Here is a 24,138-nt window from a genome sequence, read left to right as displayed (position 1 = left end):
TACCATGTTAGCCACTATACCCATCAATGCTTTCCTGAGACAACCTATCAGCCTTTCATATCTTCTCTGTCATTTCTTCTTCCCTCCATGGCCTGACAATGGCAGGGCACAGTTTCTCTTTATCCAGTATCTGGAATCCTGGTTGGTAACTCAGCTGTCTGATTCTTAAGTAGTTCAGAAGTGTTTGCTTTTACAACATTGACATTGGGAATAAATTTTTCACCTGGCTCTGCTCACTTCTCTCTACTTCAGTTCACAGCAATCTTCCCAGTTTTCTCTGATGCTGTTCCTTTCATCATCTCTTAGAGCAGCATAGTGTTCTAATACATTCAGGGACCACAGTGTTTAATCATTTCCCAACTGTTCAGCATTTTCTTACTTTCCAGAGTTTCTTTCTGGGGGACAGGGGGGTTACCGCCACAAAATAGCTCCTATAAATAATTGTGTACAGTTAGGATATTTCCATCATTCTTTGATCTTTTTAGGGCATGCATGCCAATGGAATAGCGGGGTCAAAGGGCATGTACTGTTTATTACCTTTATGAGCATAGTTCCAAGCTGATTTCCAGAATCGTTGGATGCACTCACTGCTCCCCCAATAGTATGTTTAATGTGCCTGCTTTCCCTCAGTCTTTAGAACATTTGTCATTTTCTTTCTTTTCTTTTTCATCTTTCCAATCTGATATATGTGCGGGAAAAACAGAATTGCTGAGATTTGCATTTCTTTAATTTATCACATTTTTATATGGCTTTAGATAGATTGGGGGTTTTCTGTTCTATATTTCAGTCTATGATGTATCTTACTTATGATCTCATTCAAAGACATAAAACCTCAATGCAAACCAACAAGCACTTACTAAGCTGCTACATTGTTTGAGGTTCCCTGCTAAGCTCAATGGAAACATGTTTGAAAAGAAAAAGACAATGGTCTCTGTCCTGAATGTTATATTGTCCTGTAGGGAAATGTGCGTGCAGGGAAGTAAATGCAAATATCATACAAAGTAAAGATACATGAGTAAATGAGTGCAAATGAAGCCTGTAAGTGACATTCCCGTTTTTCTCAGATCCAGGACTTCCAAAAAGCAGACATGAGATACATCTCTATAGACGAGAGCATCTAGAGTCTGACAGAGAGTTTCCTGTATTGAGTTAGAATCCCTGGGTCCAGATCTCTCTCTTCTACTGTGTATCCTCTGATTGATTCTCAGGAAGTCTTCCAGTCTCTTTATACGTCAGTTTCCTTATCTGGACAATGAGGGAGCTGCATGTGATGGTCACGAAGGTTCTTTTTCCCAAATCTTACAATCCTGGGATTCATCCCTAGAGAGTCACAAGGATGGATGAGTGTCCTAGAGTTTAGTAAATCCTGCCCAGATATGTACCTAGTCTTTATTTGACTATAGGAGGGAATCCATGTTAAAAACAAAGTTCAACATATAGCATGCCCATCTTCTGGAATTTGTTCATGGGGTGACGAGGGTTTCTGCTTCATTGTGGAGGACTATAAGAAAAATAAAGCCTACCTCTTTCCCCGCTTCTGAGTACATCATGAAACAACAGATGTGGAGCTGGAAGGGCCCTCAGAGGCTCCAGAATGGAGCCCCACTCATTTTATGGGTGAGCCAAATGAGGCCCAGGGAGACTCAGTAATTCTCCTGAGATCACATTGGTAGATGGTGTCAGAGGAAGGTTTGAACAGGTCCTTGGACTCTTGGGTCCCTATTTCCCAGGGAAAAGATCAGTGGTTTTCCTTTCCAGGCAAGTTCCTTTTGAGGTGGATGCCTTCTTAGGCCATACCATTTTGGGACAATTGCACTTCTCCTCAACTGTTGAGAGTTCAAGGAATATAGTGGGTCTCAGGCAAGTAAGAAGCCTATAGGCCTCTAGAGAAAGTAGTTCCTTGGTTAAGTTTGGAGCAGCCCTGAGAAGTGTTTTGCCTAGGAATCTGAGGGAAATATAGCATGCTGCTCCTGAATCCAACCCAACAAACCAGCAATTATGATATATCTACTACGTTTGTGGTATTGGGCTTATTAAACACGGGGGAAACAAGTCAATTGGATAATCAATCAACAAACATTATTAAGTATATTCTACATGCAAGGTAGTCAGTGCTGAGAATACAAAGAAAGAAGCAAAGTAGACCCCTGATCATAAGAGGCTTATATTTTGTTGGGGGGAAGGATGAAGGGTCCGTGTTGCCTCTCCTCAGTCTTCCTGGTAGAGGCTTTATAGCCATAAATGTCCATTCAGTTTTGAAAAAAATATACCCAGGAACAGTTGATATACATAATTGGACACATAATTGAACCGCAGCAGTCTATCAAATCATGTATGGACCTTCAGTTTTTAAATCACTGGAATCAGTTCATGCCCCTGATAATCAACTTGAAATATAGATTTCTAGGGGATTGAAACCAGAACTCAATTGTTTTATGTTTATCTTTTTAAAAACTGCTCTGGTACACATTTATTATATATCGCAATCATTTCACATTCATGATCAGATAAGTGATTGTTTAAATTAGGTGTAATTGTTGCTGATAATACTTGCAAGCAATAGGCTTGCCGGAGTCCAGAGGAGAGGCTCAGGAAACCTTCAATGCACGCAATACCAGATCACAGAGGTTTGCACTCTGCCCCACCCCCTGGGTTCGGGGGTGCCAGGGTTTGTTTCATGGAAGCCTTGATTCATGAGAGAGTCTCTTCAGGGATTTTGGAAGAGAATTAACAGCAGGAGAACTTAGACTCTGCATAGTCTCTTGTACCTTTTAAGAAGCACCAGATTGTTTAAAAATGTTCTTTGATTCAGATTAATTCAATTCAATATTTGCTAAATGCCTAGTATATGCTGGGTCATTTACCCCAGGACTTGGGAGTACAAAGATGGAAGCAAAACCAACCCCATCCGTCTGCAGAGAGCTTGCATGGGACATAGGATGGGAAGCAGAGAACATGTTTTACACTAGTTAAGTATTTACGAGTAATGTAATAAGCATTTACGAATTTGTAAATAGTAATTACCAAATAATCTAACTATACTACAAAGGAACACAAGGGAATTTCAGGAGTTTGGATGGGTTACTACCCTGACAGAAACAGAAAGGGCTCATCAGCAGATGTCAGCTGAGTTGTGTCTTCAAGGGAGCTCAAGATTCCAAAATGATGGAAAAAGAACTGGATTCAATTATCCCCAAATGGTTGCCATCTCTCACCCAAGTCAGCTGCTTCACAAGTAATTATAGTTTGTATATAAGGGGAAAGCTGGAAGGGTGTTTTCAACTTAGGCCATCATTCACATGGGCAAAAACTCTGGGTATTTAGCATGCTTTCATATTCAAAGCTTGTGTCCATAGTCTTAAGGAGACAAGTGGTCTTAATGTCTCCATGGACCAGGGAGATGTAATGATCTTGAGAATCCATCACAAATTCAACTCAGTTCAAAAGTATTTATTAGGAACCAACTGTGCACAAGAATCCAATGACAGAAAGTTAACAAATCGAGAGCAAATTCCACTCAATTAAATACCATGTACAAGGATATATAGTAAAAAAAGAAACAAATACAACTCAGTTCAATTCAATAAACATTAATTATGCACCAACTCTCTAAGTCTATATAGCAAAAAGAAACAATTCCATAGAAAGTTTAACTTAATAGAAATGAAGAAGTATTTATTAGCTTCTTGTTGTATACAGAATATAAAGCAAAGCTAAAGAAATGGTCCTTGCTGGCAGGGATATAGTATTTGCACATTTAATTTTAAAAATAATAGTTGAGGGGCGGCCAGGTAGCACAGCGAGTAAGAGCACCGGCTCCAGTGTCAGAACGACCTGGAGATCGAATCCCGGGCTCAGACACTTAGCACCCACCCAGAAACACCTGGCCGTGTAACCTTGAGCAAGTTACTTAACCCCAATTGCTTAGGGGTGGCCAGGTGGCTCAGCGAGTAAGAGCACTGTCTCCAGTGTTTGGACGACCTGGAGATCAAATCCCGGGCTCAGATAACTCAGCACCACACCCAGAAATAACTGGCTGTGTAACCTTGAGCAAGTTACTTAACCCCGATTGCTTAAAAAAATAATAATAATAGTTGAAAGAGAGTGATAGTTTTAATAAGCAGGCAAATCAGACAAGGCTTCCCATTGGAGGTGGCGCTGGAGACATCACAGTCACACATCTCCATTTCCAACTGGGACTGTCTAGTCTTTCTGGAGTTTTGATCCCTGGCACTTAGCAGAAGGTCTGGCCCAAAGCTGGCACTTAAATGCTCTTTGAAATGGCTAGACTTTCACAGGAGAGAAATGATTTGGCATCTCCTCTGGCTGGAGTCAGGGCACTGGTACCTCCCCTCCTCCCAATGAGCCATATGGCTCCCGAAGAACAAAGGGGCCCATTCGCCCTTCGTTACCAAGCAGCCCCGCTCCAGATCTCTTAAATATGTCCCTACAGATGTGAAGCATGAAGACATTAATAGGGAGCTGAACCACCCGGGGTTGGGCTAGGCCCTGCATATGCCATGTAGCCCCGAGGGAATGTTAATTCATTCTTTCTGCTTTCAGGTTCGCATCTTTACATATCTGATAGGAAGAGAAGCTGCGTTTGCCGACAATCTCAAATGGATGGCCTGTGCCAACAAAGGTTTGTTTGCCCTCTATAACTGTGATGTGAGGGTAAGGGAATGTCACGCCAAGCAAGGGGAAATTTTTCAATGTTCTAAAACAAGTGGAGACATTCTTGGAAAAACAAAGCAAAAGAAAACACTATATTTAAGTAGTTTTTGAATGTTCTTCCTAAAAGATAACTGACTTAAAAAAAAAACCTAAAATCTATTGAAATTACAAATAGAAAATAATTTTTGAAAAACATCACAGCTATTTAACTTGGGGGAAAGGGTGTTTCTCAATAGTCACTTTAGAGAAATTTTTCTCTCTTCAGAGATTTTAATCCAAGTTCCACCAGAAACTAGTCATGACACCTAAGGCAAGCTCCTTCTTCCCTAAGAGCCATAATTTACTCACCTGAAAATGGAGGGGGATGTAATGGATGATCACAAAAGTTCCTTAAGTTCCAACTTTGTGATTCTATCGTCTGATTATTATTTTTTTTTGTCCATATGCTGGCTTGCCTCCTTTCAAACATCAGAAATGCCATCTGGGTCTAAATAATGAACTTGGCCTTGATTCAGAGATTGAGGTAGGTCATGAAGAGAGGAAAATGGATTGGGGCCCAAATACTGTGTGGGCTAAATGACCATCTAGCCACAAAATCATTGTAAGACAGCAGTGCCCTGCTCCAGAAGGAAATGGGAATGCTGACTCCCTGTCAGAGTGATGCCTACTCCCATTTTTTCCCCTTTTATCTGTGCTCTTGAAAAAAAAATCACCCAAAATTTTCCTTGCAATTTTTTTGTTGTGATTTGTGCCACATACAATTAGGATGCCCCCCATCATCCAGCATCCACTTAGTCATGGGTTATTGTTTTTACCACTGTCTATGTCCAGCTGATGGAAATTACTGAAATTGAAGTCTTGTCTTAATCAACTAATATTATGCCATAATTGAGTTTTAGTCATTGTTTACAAGGAGCCTTTGAAGAAGACTTTTGAAGATGATTTAACCAGCAAAGTCCTTTTTTAGGGACTGACTTAAAAGTGGAGTCCTTTGGATTTACAAGCCCCAAAAGCAACTCTTTGACAATCCCAGGAGACAATGGAAGGGAGCCTCTGGACTGGACCATCTGGTGCAGGATGGCCTCCATCTGCTTCCCGTCCTATACACACCCACCAGCATCCATCAGAGGGACATAACTTGAGAGCTGAAGGGACCGTAAGGGTCACTGAGTCCAGTTACTTAATTTTACAGATGAGGAAATTGAGGACCAGAGTAGGAAAATGATGCCAAATCTTTTGTACTTTCTAGTAGCCCTTGCTACCTCCATCAGTATCAATTATTGCTATTTTCAGCATTAGACATCTATGTGGTATTTTAAATTCTGCAAATCACTTTACATGCATGATCTCATTTGGGTCTTGCCAGTATCTCTGAGTTTCAGTTTCTTTATCTGTAAAAAGAGAGTGTTGATCTAGATGAGCTAATCTCCAAGTCTGCTTTCATTGTCAAATCCATGATGACATGAATAGCCATATAAGCTAAATACTGGTTGGTTCATTGTTGCCCTTCATTCACGAAGAAGACCAAGATAAATGTTAAAAGTAGTACTGTGTCCATTTCACAGATAATATAACTGAGGTTGGTTAATGAATTACCCACAGAAAGTAAGACACAGGATTTGAGCCTGAGTTTTACTTCATTCTATTGCCTCCCACCACATGAATTCCCCTCATAACCTTCCATGAATATTCTTTCTGTGGTCTGTTACTGCATAACGCACCCTCATCAGTAAGCTTTCCTTGGCCCTCCTCTCAGTTACAAACCCTCTCCTTGAATGCCAGACATGACCCCCCCCCAGATCCTTTGCCTCCAAATCCCCCCCATCCCCACTATCCCCTTACTCCACCTCCTCATTAGTTTCACCTTCTTCATTTCTCTGGTGTTCCCTCTCAGGAATAGAAGCCCATTGTTTATCTCAGTCCAGACATGAAGTTACCATCTAAGTATGAAGCTGTTATTCTCAGTACCCAAATAAAGATGGGTTAGCGGTGGCGCCAGTGATGGGGCATTTGGACCTGGTAACTTCAGTGAGCCAGGATCCATCAATGCCCATTAATTCAATCACTGTTTACAGTCTCTGATTGTTCGAGTTTGGAAGGCAGCACAGCATTTTTCATGTCAAGCAGGAAGAGGTTCTGTGCTCCCCCTTACACACAACTCTGCTCTGACTTGTCCAAATTCTCGTGCTGACCAGAGCACAGTAGCCCAGGAAATCAGAAGGGGCCCAGCAGGAACAACGCACAGCGTGACTAAACAAGTAGGATGGAGGCTAAGTCTTTTATGGAGCAAGAGTTAAGAGAGTGTGGGCGGCACTGAGGTCAGTGACCCCCAGATCAACTTGCCCGCTGGAAACCTAGAAACCAGCAGGACAGTGTCCAAAGCAGACTAACCTGTGGCGAGCAGAACTCTTGGCTTGCGAAAGATCTCCGGGGAAACGCACACCACCTTGCCAGAGTTCTCCAAATCCTGTGATCCGATGGCAAAACCACGAAAGCCCAGAGACGAATTTTTCTTTCACATTGTTTGCATAAATAGGGCATATCTGAAGGGAGCTTGGCTTTAATGAGGCCAAACAGCAAACCATTTAAAAAACATGAAAGCATTCCCAACCCTGACTCCCCTGTAGAACTGGTTATGTAATCTGCTACTCTCATTCTCTACTACTGGCTAGGCAGGTGCATAGGGTAAATCTAGTGCTGGGAGGTCAGCTCAGATATCTGGAGCTGGGAGACTGGCTCAGATATCCGGAGCTGGGGGACCGGCTCAGATATCCGGAGCTGGGGGGGTCGGCTCAGATATCCGGATCTGGGGGGTTGGCTCAGATATCCAGAGCTGGGGGGTTGGCTCAGATATCCAGAGCTGGGAGACCGGCTCAGATATCTGGAGCTGGGGTGGGGAGAAGAAAAATTCCCTATTGGGCTGGGTGCTAAATGATAAAATAGGCAGCAACTATTTCTCCCGCTATATTCACTTTTGATGGAAAGTTTGTCATTGTAAAAAAACAAACGAAACCAACAAGATTTTATAAATGATTATTATTAAAAGCTAGTTCAATTCTTCCTTAATTGATAAAAGTGACTATTTCTCTGCCTATGGTCATAAGGTTATAGATTTAGAGCTGGAAGAGACCATACAGTTCAACTCCATCATTTTATAGATGAGTAAACGGAATCACAGGAGAGTTAAGTGACTTGCCTTGGGTTATATAGTAGGAAGAGTCAGAACAGAATGTGAACTGAGTTCTTTCTGACTCTGTATCCAGCAGTCTATCTACGATTCTATCTAGTTACTTTCCTCCTTGCTTGAAAGAGAATAGTAGCAATATCTTTCAGTGTTCTAAATATGGCCTTCTTTCCACAGGACCATGGAGAAATACATTCTTTTTATATCCCCAAATGACATTTGATGGTATTTGGCATTTCTGAGTGCTATTTCACCGCCTAGGGACATATCTATTGGTGTATTGTTTAATAGAAAAAAAAAAGACATCCACTAGGAATTCTACCCAGATATCTGACTGGATCATTGCATCAGATTTAGAGCTGAGAATCAGTGTAGAAACCATCGAGTCCAACTCTCCCACTTGAAACTGCGGCCCAGGAGATTGTGTGATTAACCCAAGATCATAGAGATAGAATTTAGGAGTCTCTGGGCCTTGGTCAAGGCAAAAAGACTTCCCCTCTCTGCGATTTGGTTTCCTCTCCTGTAAAAGGATCATGCTAAGCCATAGGACTAGAGCTAAAAAGGAGCTTTGAAGTTCCTAAGTTCAATTGCCCCTCATTTTACAGCTTAAGAAATTGAGGCACAGAAAAGGTAAGAGACTTGTGCCCAAGGACACACAACCACTAGGTATCATCGGTGGGATTTGGACCTGGGTCCCCTTGACTCCAAGCTCAATTCCCTGGTCATGATGCTGCCTCCTCTTCTGGAGTCCAAAGTTGTACCAAGATGTATCAGTTCTTCAGGAACCAGATCTAAGGTAATCCTAGAGGATGGGCTTGAGTAAATGGGACTGCCCCAAGATGATTCGGTTGCCTAGAACTCTTGGGAAATATAGCGGTCATCAATAAACTCCTCCCTCCCCTCTCTACACAAGGAAAAAGGTGAAAATAAAATGACAAAGAGATCTCCAATGATTTTATTAATTTCACAAGATCATCAGTTATTAGGGCTGAAGGCAAGGTGGTCAAATGGAAAGAATTCCAATTTTGAGTCCTGGGTTCAAATCCCAGCTCTGCCTACTGTCTGTGTGCTCTGAATAAGTCAGTTTCCCTCTTTGTGCCACAGTAACCTCATCTCCAGACTGGGGGGGTGGAGGGTGGGCGGGGAGGACTCTGAGGTCCCTTTCAGCTTTAAGGCCATAGCCCTGAGGAAGGGACCTTAAAGACCATTCATTCAATCTGTTCATTGTTTGTCCCAGAGAAAAAGCCCTTTCTTGCCTAAAGTCACTGGCACCCCATTTTCTGGATTGCAAATCCTGAGTCTAAATCCTACTAAAGTCACATATGAACTGTATGGTCTTCTATCTGTGCCTCATCTATAAAATGGGGAAATAATAACCTCTGCTTCACAGGGTCCTTCTGAGGGGCCAATGAGATAACATAATCCACTTTGCAAACCTAAACCAGTATGTAAATGGAACTATTATTATTTGCATACTGCATTGCCTTGTAGTTAATTTCTTTTTTGTCTCTGTTCATTAAAAGAAAAAAGGTTGTGTATAATAAAATACCAGGGAAATAGGGATTTGCATCTAAATGGGATGTTTGGGGTGAAACTCCATGAAAGGACTTGGCCCAGTGTTTATCTGGCCCTGCTCCAGGCCTCTGAGATCCTCTTAGTCTGAGCCCCACCAATGCAGGCAGGCTTGGTGCCACATGGGAATTTGAGAGCCAAGTAAATTCCCTCTTGTTGCCAGGGTGTTATTTACTCCAAGAATCCAGACAAAGATTTATCCCCCCAGACCTGAACTAAGGCTCAACTGAGACTGTAGATCACATGAAGAACTCTGTCAATGCAACATTTATTAGGCACCCACTGTATACAGAAAGTGCTGTGCTGGGGAACCTGCCCTTAGGAAGCTTATGTTGTAGTGTGGGGATAGAACGCTCTCACTTAGAGAGAAAAGGCAATGTAATAATACTGCCCAAGAAAGCATTTGTTACGTAGCAAAATTCAGTGGGAGAAAATGACCAGAACAATGTGAATGAAGATAAGAAGGGGAATGGGAATTCCAATGCCCAAGTGTGTTCCAGAACATGGAAGGAGGAAACATTCCTTCCTTTCTTGGTGCAGGTGGGTGGGGCTGACACACTTGGGTAATGAATTGGTTAATTTTGCTCATCCACATTTTTCTCCTCTTTCTTCTGTATTCATTTGTTTTAAGAAATGAGTGTCTAGGTGGGGGCAGGGAAGAAGGATAGATATTGAAAAACAGTTGAGGTAATGTCAGGTCTGAAGGTGAATGACATTATGTACTGGGAATCCAGGAAAGGGGGGGGGGTCTCCTGGGCTGGGTTTTAAAGAGGGAGTAGGAGTTGCAAATAGCTAAGGGGAAGAAATGAGGCCATGCCAGGTATAGGGACAGTTTGAGCAAAGACACCATGTTGGATGGACAGAGAATATTTCCAGGGAACAGAGAGTCCTGTTTGACTGGAGGGTTGGCGGTGTGAAGGTGAATGATGGGAGATTGCTCCGTAAAGCTAGGGTGATGCCTTGCAATAGAGGAGGTGGTCTTACTTTGATAGGAAGCCCCTGGAAGATAACTTGTTCAGGTCTCTATTTAGGACTGATTATTCCTACAATGCTAAAATGAATGGGTTGGAGACAGCAGAAAAGTAAAGGTGTAGAGACCAGCCTGGAGACATTTGCAGTGACCTAGGAAAGGGGTGATGGTGGGGGCGGGTGAGAGAGCACAGAGGGGGCAGATGTGAGAGATGCGGCAAGAGGCAGAATCAATGAGACCTAGTGCCTGGAACAGAGGAGTGACAAAGAAGAAAGAGGCATAAATAAAGGTGGATCGGATTGGACTAACCTGAATAGCCTGTATGGCATTTATGGGAGACTGGCCAAATTGGTATTGCCATAGTGAGAAATAATAGAATCAAGAAGGATAAGGTGGCCCAGTGAATAGAGCACCGTCCCTGGAGTCAGGAGGACCTGAGTTCAAATCCAGCCTCAGACACTTAACACAAAAGCTAGCCATGTGACCTTGGGCAAGTCACTTAAACCCAACTGCCCTCCAAAAAAAAAAGGCAAAAGAAGGATAAGCAGGTTTAGGAGAAAAAAGACAATTAGCTCATTTTGTAGTATACCTAGTTTTCATTGCTTTTTGGGAATGGAGAGGGAGAGAGAGACAGAGACAGAGAGACAAAGAGAAAGACACACACACACACACACACACACACACACACAGAATCTTCTGAGCAATTGAAGGTAGGACCTGGAGCTCAGAAGAGAAATCAAGCCCAGAGAGAATGACTTGAAAGTCATTTGCATGGAAATGGCAGCCAGACCATGAAAGTAAATGATGCTGCCAAGGGAGGTCACTGTGCAAAGAGCAGGCAAGAGAATGGGACTGGGAAGAAGATAGAGACACAGAGAAAGAAACAGAGGAGGCATGATTAAAGGAATTATAAAATCCTTTATAAATGCAAGCATGATAATTCATAGATTTAGGTCTGGAGGCAAGCTTAGAGTCAATTGAGTCCAACCCTCTCCTTTTACAGCAGAGGAAACTGAGGCACAGAGAAGTAAGAGACTTGCCAGAGGTCACATAGCAAGTAAATGTTTGAAGTAGATATTCCTGACTTCAAGATCCGTGCTATGCTATAATGTCTTCCAGGGATAGCTGACAATATTTAGATGAAGGTGAATCTAGTAAGTTTTGGGTATCCTTCAAACATTTTTTTTCTTTTTAAAGCAGGAGGAAATTCAGTGCTAGATTACATTACCTTGTGAGTCGTCACTTTATTTTCAAATAAGCATACATAGAAAAATCTGCATTTATTGAACTTTATTTCTATGCTGCTCTGAAGAGAAACAGCATCTGGAGACAGGGATCTTTTGGGAGCCCTGCCCATAGACTGACAAGCAGAACTAAAAGCTGAATATGTCGAAGGCCTTATACTGTGATGAGATAACCCCATAAGAAAACCTTCCATCCCAGCCACCCCCTGCTCATAAGGTTCCATTCTGGGTACCCTCAGTTCCCATGGTTCATCACTATGCCAAAATTTATAAGATTTTTTCCTAAATTGTTGTTCAATTGTCCTACTCTTTGGGATCCCATTTAGGGGTTTTTGGCAGAGATACTAGAGGGTTTTGCCATTTCCTTCTCCAACTCCTTTTACAGATGAGGAAACTGAGGCAAAGAGGGTTAAGTGGCTTGCTAACGGTCACACAGCTAGGAAGTGTTTGAGGCCAGACTTGAAGCCAGGAAGATGAGTTTTCCTGACTCCAGGCCCAGCGCTCTGTGCACTATGGCACCCCTTACCTGCCCCTCTTCCCTAAAGTAGGAGCTCCCTAAGAAAAGGACTTATATACTGGTGCCCCATCAGAATTAAATTCAGTCCTAGGGTCAGGCAGAAGAGAGATTGCTCTAATGGAAGAAATACAAATCAATCAAATGGTCAATCAAGAAGCACTTACTAAGTTATTATGAGCTTACTATGTGCCAGACTGTGCTAAGCAATGGAAGATCCCCCCAAAAAGGCAAAACTCTCTCTGTCTCTCTGTGCCTCTCTCTGTCTCTCTGTGTCTCTCTCTCTCTCTGTCTCTCTGTGTCTCTCTCTCTGTCTCTCTCTCTTTTTTTCTCTCTCTCTCTCTGTCTTTTCATATAGAATAATGTTTATTGAAAGGTATACTTTCAACCAAAGCACAACTTTGAAAGAACCTGAGTAGAAATCTCAGTAAAGCTGGTGGGGCCATGGGTCTTGGGTAGAACATGCTCACTTAAGTGCAGCTTATGTTCTAATGGAAGAGATAGTGTGTAAAGAATATTGTACATCCACAACAGAGTAGATGGAAGACAATCTGACCCTGAGAACCAGGAGGCAGGGAATCCAGGCCAAGGACAAGTCACTTCCTCTCCCTGATCCTCAGTTTCTGCAATTTGTGAAATGGGAGAGTTCAACTAAACCTTTTGGGGGGCTAATTTTCTAAGTCTTTGAGTCTAATGAAATGCATCATTCCCCCTACCCCTTCCCCCCACGCTCTTCTCTTGAATGCTATCTCTGTCCATTTGCCACTTCTACAGTTTGTAATCAAACTATAGAAGCATCTACCATGGCTAATTCCAAGGAGGGTAACATTCCAGATTTGAGAGTGGCATGGGCATGGGGAAGCAATAGAGTGTGGAACTTGGACTAGGAAGATCTGAGCTTGAATCCTGCCTCTGAAAGTTTCCTAGCTGTGTGACCCTGGATAATTCACCTAAATAACATCTCCAGACCTCACTCTCCTCATCTGTAAAATAAGAGAGTTGTTCCTTCTGGTCTCTAATATCACTTCTAGCCCCAAATCCACATTCCTGTGATCCTGTGTGGGAAATGGACCAGACAACGATTAAAACTCCTTCCAGCTCTCATATCTGATTCCATAATCACTGTAACAGAATACAGCAAGCCTGATTATCAGAGTCACTGCATGGGATGCCAATGCAGTATCTCTTTGAGAATTGCCTCAGTATGAATATGAAGCCTAGGAGGATGAAGTATCAGAAACTTGAGAAGGAAACCTACGATGCTTCTTCCATTTGGTTTTTTCTGTATGCTAGTTGTGACCTGAACTTCAAGGAGGAAAAATCGCTAAGGACGAAAGTAAATAAATTGATGTGATAGAGAAAATTGAACAGGCCAGTCATGATAGGTGGCTAATTTCAGTATTAATTACCCCCTCATAATTACCAAGTGATTGCAGGCTTTATTCAGGCATGAGGTTGAGTCTAAAATCACATTTAAGAAAAAACTAAACATTCAAGAGCCATATTTTTTTAAAAAGCATTTAACAATTATTTCAGCTCAGAGAATAAAACAAAGAAAAAGAAACTAAGGAAAGGGTGTAATTGGTGACAACCCTCGGTTCCAATCCTTGGTGACTTCCTATTATCAATCAAACACCACATATGTTCATTCAAACTCACATGACAATCTTAAAACAAGGCACTTTGAGAAAGATCAAGACCCTTAATGGGCAGGGGTTAGCTGATTGAAAGTGTTTGTTTGGTGAAGGTCTGCTTTTGTGTGCTGCTTAGAGTCAGATCTTAGCTATAATAAATGAAATTGCACGTATCTTTGGCCTGGGTCTCCAGTAGAGAATGAGATCTGGACACTTGCCAAGAACCCCAGGAAATAATGAAACCCTTTCTGCCTTGTAATTCCGGGACTCCTGGAGGCACAAGGAGATCCGAGGGATGCATGCATCTTGTCTACCTCGGACAAGAGTTAGTTATTTTTGCTGTTAGTCAGTCATTTTCAGTCATTTCTAACTCTTCATCACACCATCTGGGGTTTTCTTGGTAATGGTTTGCCATTTCCTTCTCCAGCTCTTTACAACAAGGAAACAAAGGCAAACAGGGTTAAGTGACTTGTCCAGGGCCAAACAGCTAGTAAATGTTTAAGGCCAGTTTTGAACTCAAGAAGATGAATCTTCCTGACTCCAGGCCTGGCCTTCTTTCTACTGCTGTGCCAGGACAGCAATGGTGTGGGTTACCTTCTGCATGAAACCATTCCCAGAGGAGTCTTTCCTCTGAGGCTACCCCCCAGTTTATAAGGTCCGCCTCTTGCATGTAGTTGTCCCCAGGTTGTCTCCCCCATTTAATTTTGAATTCCATGAGAACAGCGACCATTTGTTTGGCTTGATTTTTCCTTTCTTCAGATCCCAGCACTTAGCACAGGGCCTGATTCTTAAGCAGTGCTAGTTGACCCTAATCAACCCTTCACTAAATAAATGGTAGATGGAGAGAAGGTAAGATGGACCTTGTCATCTCGGTCTTCTTCCAGGTCCTCTGAAGACATTTATTAAACATCTCATGTTTAAGCACAGAAAATACTGAGATGAAGTTAGATCACTCACTACCTCAGCAAGATAGTATGGTGTGGAGAAAGAGCCCTGGTCTTGGAGACAGGAAACACACTCATGGAAAGAGAGAGAAAGAGAGGGAGAGAGACAGAGACAGAGACAGAGAGAAAGAGAGACAGAGACAGAGACAGAGAGAGACAGACAGACACAGAGAGAGACAGAGACAGGCAGAGGGAGACAGAGACACACACACACACACACACACACATACACACACAGACAGAGACAGAGAGAGGAGAGACAAACAGAGGGAGACACAGAGAGACAGAAAGAGACCAGATTTGTGATTTCATTGCCAAATAGAAAGCTTGAATTTGAAAGTCTCTTGACAAGCAGATATGCACCTGCTCTGCAGCTTATCATCTTGGAGAGTTACCTGGGACATGAAGAAATTAAATGAGTTGCCCAAAGTCACACAGTCAATATGTGTCAAAGGCTGGACTTGAACACAATTCTTGTTTGTGTTTGTTCCCTATCTACCATGTCCTACTCCCACTTATGATACAGTATGGAATGATGTGTAGCATAATGAACAAAGCATAACCATAGCAAATAGAGGAGCCTAATGGATAAAGACCCAACCTTGGAGTCAAAAGGCCTGGGTTAATTACTCACTTCTGACATATTCTTGTTGTGTGACCCCAGGTAAGTCAGTTAAGCTTTCAGTCTCCCCCTTTCCTTCATCTATGCATTCATCCTTCCATGCATCTAACCATCCATTCATTCAATGCTTATTTGCTGAGATTTTGAGACTGTGCTCCAGATGTGTAGATCTCAAAGGTCAATGAAGTAGGGTCCTTGCCTGAGCTTCCAATCTCCACTTGCCTTTAGAAGTAGTTAAGTCAATAATTTCTTTAAGGGTAACCATCATATGAGCAGTGCCCTTTAATGGGAAGTGTGTTGTTCTCTTTTATTTTTCCAGTTGCACATATTTTGCTGGAAACTGACCTCCAGTGACCCGTTGGGGAAATGTGGTGACCAAAGGAGTCTCTGCTCATTATGATGTCAAGTCAATGCCAGGCATTCATTCCTAGCTCCTTTTTTGGTTGTGTAAAGCCACTAGGATGGGCAAGTCCATCCTTTCATGGCATCCAGGGTGGGAGAGGCCATGAGCAAGTGATAATACATTTTAATTATTACTCTACAGAGCTATCATTACAAAACCAGAAACCACACAACCCATATCTGGTGTGGGATTGGCACACCAAATTCAAACCAGCTGAACTTTGTTTAAAAATGCCCTATGTCTATGACCCTTTGGTTGATACTAGTAATGAAAACACTTCTTCCATTCCCTCTCCTCCTCCACTCTCTTCCTTTGGACTGGGGGGGGGGTTCGGAGTTTGGGATACTCTTAGTCCTTTTTGAAGTCTTTGAGAGATGCCATAAAGGACAGGCAAGGGGATCTGGGTCTGGAGAGTCAAACCCTATGCTCAAAGGAGGCAAAGCAGCAAGTCCTTTATATCAGAGAGGGAGAGGAAGGCTGATACAAGGAGGAGAAGGAAATAAATGGTGGGGAGAGGGAAAAGGAAAGAGGAGATAAAGGAAAGGAAAGAAAGAGGAGGGGGAGGGAGGAAAAGGAGAGAATGAAAAAAAGAGAAAACCTGAGATTCCATCCCACAGAAGTTCCCTACCCATCTCCCTCATTGACATGTAAGAACTAATGAATTCTCTGGGTTCCAATTGGAATTCTTTCAGTCACCATTTTAGAATCTCAATAAGTAAAATATGATTTTTTTCTTCTTTCCAGTTTGCCCCTTAACTATGGAATTAGTTCAATTTGAGTCAATCAGACAAAGCAGTCTCATTCTCTTCCCTCATAGGCTCTACTATCTCTCTAAATTCTGTTTCCTTGGTCTTTTACTCAGGTTTTTTCACTCAGATCTCTACCTTGGCTGATGTCCAGGAGAATGTCATGGAGTATCTTCATGTATTGAGCCGGCCAAAAGTCATTGACCAGGAACATGATGTGGTCTGGACGGAAGCATACATCGACAGTACTGTAAGTGTGCATGGTTACATGCCATGTGTAATGTCATTCTGTGTGTTGAAGATGAGCCTGAATTATGAGTGACTACCTGATCCCTTTATCATATTATGCTAAAACATGTTTCTGGCTTTTGTGGCAAAGCAAATTATTGGATTATTGTGATTTAATGGATTTTATTGATAATTATTTATCAGTAAGGACCACTGACATTAAAGCAGATTGCTGGCATGTTTGGCTTTCTTGATTGGTCTGGTAAGCACCATTAAGGACATCTCTTCCTTTTCTTGGGCTCATTTCCATTTCTTTCCCTCGATGTTTACCCATGCTATCAGGATCACAATTTACACCTACTTAGACACAAGCTTTTATTGTTTATCGGAGCCTAAGGCTATTAAATTCCACTTGAGTTCAGCTGTCACAAAAGTGGTCATCTGGGGATGTATCTTTGCTTTCCCAAGTTTTCATTTTTACTTGGTAATCCCAAATGCTCTGAATGATCCCAGAGTATGGTGTTTCTCAGAATGTCCTGCCTGATGTGAAGAAGAGGATTAGTTCATTTCAGTGCTAAAGACATTTCCCGCAAACATTAAGTATGAAATCCTTCAAATTTAAAATACCGATTTGTGACAGTTTTCAACATTTTTTTCTCTTTTGCTACAAACATTCATCTTTCTTCTCCCCTTTTCCCCCCAATCCCTGTTCCTCATGCTAAAGCAGGGGTTCTCAGCCTAGAGACAGCAGATCTCTATGTAATTTGTGGATAGACTTCAGGGGGTTCATGAACTTGTATGAGGGGGAAAAAAACAATACTTTCTTTCCCTGCTAACCTCTAATTGAACTTATGCATTTCCTTCAAATATGATTTTTTTTAAAAACTTGCATTATTCTAAAATAGGTCCATGGGCTTCCCTAGATGGACAAAAGAGGCCTTCACACGCACACACACACACACACACACACACACACATGTTTAAGAACAACTGCCCTAGAGGTATGCCATACTTCTACGTCCCCTAGAATATGATGATGATGAGTATCACACTTTTAAGGTCTGTTAAGTACTTAACATTTTTTTCTCACGTGAAACTCCTACAACCATGTGAGGTAGGCACTGTATTTATCCCCATTCTACAGATGAGAAAACCAAGTTAGAGAGAAGTCAAATAACTTACCCCAGGGTCATTCAACAATAATAAGTGACTGAGGCAAGATTTGAATTCAGGTTTCCTTGACTTCAAGTCCATTACTCTATCAACTATACAACTTGTTACATGACATGTATGGATTCTGTCAATATGATTCAAACCCAATGGTGGTCTGTGGCTAGAAGTCAAAATTCCTAAGTCATATGGAGCTATTAGCTAAGAGAATGCTTTCAGGATCCCATGGAGGTCTTCTTCTCCCTGTGAAAATGACAGAGACAGTCACTCCCAGTGGAACAACTCAAGAATCTGTTCATTTCCTTGGTTGTTTAACATTTTTTGTCAAGGAGTTACACAAGGTCAAAGAGGGCATGCTTGTGTATGGTATAGGTTATAGAACTCTGAGGCAGGATTCCCAAAAATCTTGACAGGTTAGAGAAATGGGATGGATAGAGTAAAATGAAGTCTTTCATATAGAAATACAATATGGGGTATGAATCATGTCTAGACAACTGTCTATCTCATACCAACTGGGGGTGGGGCAAGGTAATGGAATACAGTCACTTTTGGTCAACACTGTGATACTGCAGCTGAAAATGCAAGTGCAATCCTAAACCACATTGAAAGGTGGAGGGTCCAGGACAATGGAGGTAATAGTCCCAGGCTACTCAGTTCAGGTCAGACCAAATAGAGAATATTGTGCTCAGTTAGAGACACCCCATTACAAGGAGGACTTGGATGAACTGAAAAGACGCTAGAGGAGAGTAATCATAGTGATGAGGCACCTCATGGTCATGGCATATGGTCACAGGGGAGTAAAATGAGAATGTTTAGCTGGAGAAGAGAAGACTCAGGAGAGAGATCCTGATAGACATTTTCAAGAAGTTGAAGACATTTCTTGTGGAGGACAGATTGGCTTGTCTTTCTTTGTCCCCAGAGCACAGAACTAGAAATAATAGGAAGTTACTGTGAGGAATATTTAGATGTGATGTTGGGAAAAGCTACCTGATAATCAGAGAAATTTCAACGTAGATTGGACTGCCTTGGGTAAGAGGAGATTCCACTTAATAACACAAGATTGCACATTTAGAAATGGAAAGGAACTTAGAGGTCATTGAGTCAAACCCCTTGATTTAATAATTGAGGAAACTGAGGCCAAGTGTCTAAATGTTTTGTACAAGGTCGCATAACCACTAAGTGTATGAAGTTACATTTGAACTCCAGATCAAATGCTCTGCCCAACATGCCACCTAGTGACCCTTGGAGGCCTTTGAGAAATAATTGGTTGACCACCTGCTGGATCTGTTGGGAGGGGGAGGCTTTTTGCAAAATTAGGGTTTGGGTCCAATGACCACTGAGCTTCTTCCTAACAATGAAATTCTCTCTTCCTGAAAAGGCAGATTTCTGAATCTGATTTCTGTACCCAAACATGTTAGTGTGCAAAGATAACTTAATTACGTCAGGAAGTATGGGACAGTCAAAGTAAGCAGCAGCTTTTATAGCAGCCACATTTAGTGTCCCACCAGGATTTGGGCAAAGGGCTTTCGTCATTTCAGCCATTAGCTTTGGGTCAGTATGACCAACTGGAATCTTGAATAGCTGTCATTTGTCCAGGATACAATCATGAAATAAGCAATTATTAAGCCTTTACTACTACATGTTGAAGGCCTCATCATGACCTGGAGGTGACCTGGCTGCCCAAAGTTGAGGTATATGACCCTGTTTTTTCCCGTCAGCCTACAAAGGCTTTGACAACAGGCCAAATGTAGGACTCTATCTCTACTGTTCTTGGCTGGCTAACCATACAGAAGCAGAAGACAGGCTGCTAAAGACCAGGCAATAAAAGCTTCAGCCCCAGGAAATCCCGAAGCTCTTGCAATCTTGTGTGGAGAGATTGTGATCTGCATTCATAGTGAGGAATTCACAGGTTCTAGAACTATTGTATTTGTGCAAGGTGTGCAGCATAGACCTTAAACTATCTGCCTGTATGTGGCATGAAGCACAGGAGGCAGATGGTACAGCTACCGGGGTATTCGGAATGAAAGGGCACATTTAAGTGTCTTTAGTGCTTGTGTGTACTTGAGGAATCTTAGATAAGAGAAATGGAGAAATCTATAGGTTCTGTAAACCTATACCTACATTAAATATATATTGATAGATAATTAGATAGATGGAGAAATAGACAGACAGAGAGATAGAGATGGAGAGAAAGAGAGAGAGGATGAAGAAAATAGATGAAAAAATAAATATAGATAAATGGATAGATAAAACAAGTGATAGATGCTAGAGAAAGACGAGGCATAGATAAAATAAAGACAATAGAAGATGGACATAGGAATATAAATATGAGAGATTGATGATTGATTGATGGAGAAGTGTTATAGATAGGTAATAGATAAAATAATTGACATATTGATATGCTATATGTGAGCAAATGTAGTTATATGTGTTATGTATACATATATGTATACATATATACACACACACAAATTCATAGAAAAATGTCCAGAAAAACACATGATACCTAAATGGTTCAGTGTATTAAATATTCCAGAGGATTAAGAATTTCTTAGCTAAGACAGACGGTTGGAGTAACTGGGGCATTCATCCTGGATAGTGTAGGATGGCAGGGTGACCACCTTCCAATATGTAAGGGCTGCCAAGTGGAGGGTGATTAGGCTCGTCCCACCAGACCACAGCATTCAGAACTAGTACCAGTGGATGGAAATCGTGGGGAAGTAGATTTTGGAGCCAATGGAAGTAAATCTTTCTAACAGCTACAGCAGGCAAACTATGGAATATGTGGCCTCAGGAGGAAGTGATTTTCCTGTCGCTGGAAGTCTTCAAAAAGAGCCTGGTGATGATTTCTCTGAAAGATGTGGAGAACTTTCTCTTAAACAATATTTACTAGTCATCTATCTGTGATGTGCAGGTGACTTTAGGATTCCAGGTGGGCGGATAGTCGATGCCACCCCCAAGCTTTCTGCCAACTTTGAAATCAAGCAGTTCTACTTGTTATTGGGGGGAGGGGAAGAATAGATACAAAGCACCAAATTTGATTTAGCTTATTTGAACATTCTTGTTTCAGATTCTACAACATTGATCCTCCTGGGAGAGATTAATCTGTCCCCATTGCATCAGGCATATTAAAAATAGTCTATTCATGGCTAGATGAGACTCATCCATCATTCCTTCTAAAAATAGATCTCTGGCTATGTTGATCTGCACAGCCCAAGCAGCACCTGGGGGGGGGGATTTCTGCAGGAAAAGGACCCGACCTCCAGTTCTTCTTTGTATGGAATGAATTCCATCCATCCTTTCATCCAGTCTTTCACCTTCCTTTCCCCTCCTCTTTTCATCCAATTGTTTTTCTTCATCTAAAGTCAGGATGGTAGCTGCATAGATCATATGTGGGTTATATCTTTTGGAGTCAGTAAGTCTTTAATGATTGTCTCTGGGGATACAAATATGAACGGCAAAGAAAAATTAGTCCCTGCCTTCAGGGAGTTTGGTGTCTATTGAGTGATACACCATAGTCACAAGTAAATATAACACGATTAGTATTACTAACTTTATCAATAAAGTAGCCTTCCAAAGAAACCTCATGCCATTCTAGCTTTGCTACCTAGGGTCAAGAGTCTACATAGGTAGAGACAGATGACAAATGGCTAGATAGATAGAGATAGATGGATGGATGGATAGATACATAGATAGATGATAGATAGATAGATAGATAGATAGATAGATAGATAGATAGATAGATAGATGATAGATAGATAGATAGATAGATAGATAGATAGATAGATAGATAGATAGATAATGAACACCTCATTTAAAAGCCTTTCAAATATATGATCATATCTATGATTCTTCTATTTCTCCTAACCCCTGCCAAGGGTTTCTAGCTTAACACCTCCTCCTTTCCTACCAGTTCCATCAACAGATTGATGTACTTCACCTTCCTGGTTTCCCTTCTTTAATTGCTTTCCTGCTTTTTATTGTACTTTTAAAAATATGGTGCTCAGAACATACTACAGTCTAAGGGAGAAGGTCTGATGAGAACAGAAAAAAAACAAACATCATCTTATTCCTGCACCCTGTGCCTCTTAAGCTATTATACTATTTTTTAAAATATCCATATTATACTGTAGATTTATCTTGAGCTTTCAGTCCACTAAGGCCCCCAGACTCTTTTTTTTCATATGTATGGATATCTAGCCACACCTCTGACATTTTGTACTTGTCAAGTAAAACTTTTGAATGTAATGAAATGACTTCACATTCATCTCTAATAACTTTCATCTTTGTGTGGAAAGCCCCTGTGCATGAGCTTGCAGATAAGTCCCAGTATTGATGAACAATGTTCCAGTTAGGGAAATGCCTCTGCTTAGTTGGGTATATGCTTGTTGATAGATTCATTGATAAGTCTTAAGTGATATAAAACTTAGATTCCCACACATGGCTTTTCATTCTTCCATCTGGAAGCATGCAGAAGAATCCTAATCACACAGCAGGGTTTCAAAGCCTTGGATTCAGTCATCATGTTTTCCTGCTTTTATTATATCTAAGTTAATTCCTAGGTGTGTAAAGTGTGATGGTGATGCCCTGTCCCAGGCTATCTCCCCACTGCTCCTGCTGTCAATCTGATTAAGTGTTCCTTTGCCCCAATGACTTTTTACAAAGTCCATTTGCTTTTTTGGTGAAGTCAAAAGAAATGAACTATTGTTAAATACATTAATTGTGTGAAATCTAATATCAGATTATATATCAATTGACAAAACACAGCCAGCATTTGACATGGAATCCATAAACCTCTCTGCTGAATGAGTGGCAGCCAGGTTAAAATATATATATATATATATATAATATCTCCCTTGGAGACAGAAAGCCATAGGGTCAAGTTCCACCCCTTGACTTGTACTGGCTGTATGACCCTGGGCACATCACTTAACCTCTTAGTGCTCTAGACAACTTCCTAAAACTACTGGAGGTATGTCATACCTATGACTGGAATGTGCTTCCTTCTCTCAAATCAACCAAGAGTTGCAATGGATAGATCTCTGGCATCAGGCATACAATGGATAGTATCTGGAGTCAGGAAGACATGATTTCAAATCCAACCTCAGACACATCTTAGCTGTATGACCCTGGACTAGTCACTTAAACTCTGTATACCTCAGTTTTCCAAATCACAAAATGAGGCTGATAATAATAACTGCCTCCCCGTGTTGCCATCTCTTTCAGGAAGCCCCTCCTAATCTGATCCATTGACAAGCGTTTATTATTCACCTATTGTATGGCAAGTGAATTTCTGGGCTTACAAAGACAACAGGAAATCCCCTCTGAAGCAGCTACCATGTTGTGTGTTTCTCCCTGTACTTCTTCACATCTTTGGCTTCTTTGGTTCAATGTGATGTCCTGCAGAAGGTCTTCCTCATTCTACCTCCAATGACCTGAGGCTTCCTACCCTGCATCTATCCCTGTGGATGCTACCTATATAGGTGTTTTCTCCCCCCATGAATATGTATGCTTCTTGAATATAAAACATTTTTTGTTTGTTTTCTCTATATTTACATAATTTAGCACCTTATTTGGTATATAGTAGGTGTTTAATAAATGTTTATTAATTAGTTTACTTTCCACTGTAACATCTATTGCCTCCCAGGGCCAGGGATCCAAGGCAGAAGATAGCATCAGGATCTTCAATCTATCCAATCAGAAGCCTTCACAAGGAGAAGAGCTGTTCTAGGAAATGAAGAAATATTTGAGCCCCAATGAGAATAGGACCATTTATAAGAATAACTCACTCTCAATCCCCCTCCTTCAACCCACCTTTTACTCTTCTGCTGGCAACAGGCCATTTGTAGGAAACTTTGAAACTAAAATGCTTTCCTTTACAGATTAAACTAACAGTGTTGGCCTCGTTCCCCATCTTCCCCTACCCCCTACCACACGCATTCACTCTCCAGAAATTTGACAAACCTCCCTCATTTGTCCATTTGAAAGCTATAACTAGGTCATTAGGAGAAGTTTCTGAAAAGATTTTAGCCAGGCTTTATTACCAATCAGTCTTAATTACTGTCTGGGAGTGGGGGCTAGGCGGTTTGCAGGAAGCAGGAAGGACAGGGCAATAATGAGTGCCTATGTTCAGTACTCTCCCCCGACACCACCAATGCCTTCAAAGACCTTGGAAACATCCAAGGAAAAGACCATGTGTGCATAAGGAGAACCATTCAGGGTCCTGCTGGGGC

The 24,138-nt window shown here is 41.5% G+C and overlaps 1 protein-coding gene across 1 annotated transcript in view; it reads left to right on the top strand.

Annotated features, from left to right (window-relative positions):
• CACNA2D3 (calcium voltage-gated channel auxiliary subunit alpha2delta 3) overlaps nucleotides 1–24,138 on the top strand; it is a 1,089,703-nt gene that overhangs the window by 692,914 nt on the left and 372,651 nt on the right. Inside the window, exons 12-13 of the mRNA XM_069084367.1 lie at nucleotides 4,564–4,642; nucleotides 16,624–16,757. Of these exons, the coding sequence (XP_068940468.1) occupies nucleotides 4,564–4,642; nucleotides 16,624–16,757 (213 nt within the window). The remainder of the gene's footprint in view (nucleotides 1–4,563; nucleotides 4,643–16,623; nucleotides 16,758–24,138) is intronic.

This window comes from Petaurus breviceps, unplaced genomic scaffold, assembly GCF_028583685.1.
Source record: "Petaurus breviceps papuanus isolate PSGF00001 unplaced genomic scaffold, PetGlider_PUasm1.0 174, whole genome shotgun sequence".
Taxonomy (NCBI): Eukaryota; Metazoa; Chordata; class Mammalia; order Diprotodontia; family Petauridae; genus Petaurus; species Petaurus breviceps.
Note: the sequence above shows the minus strand (reverse complement) of the source record. Positions and strands in the feature narration are given on the sequence as shown.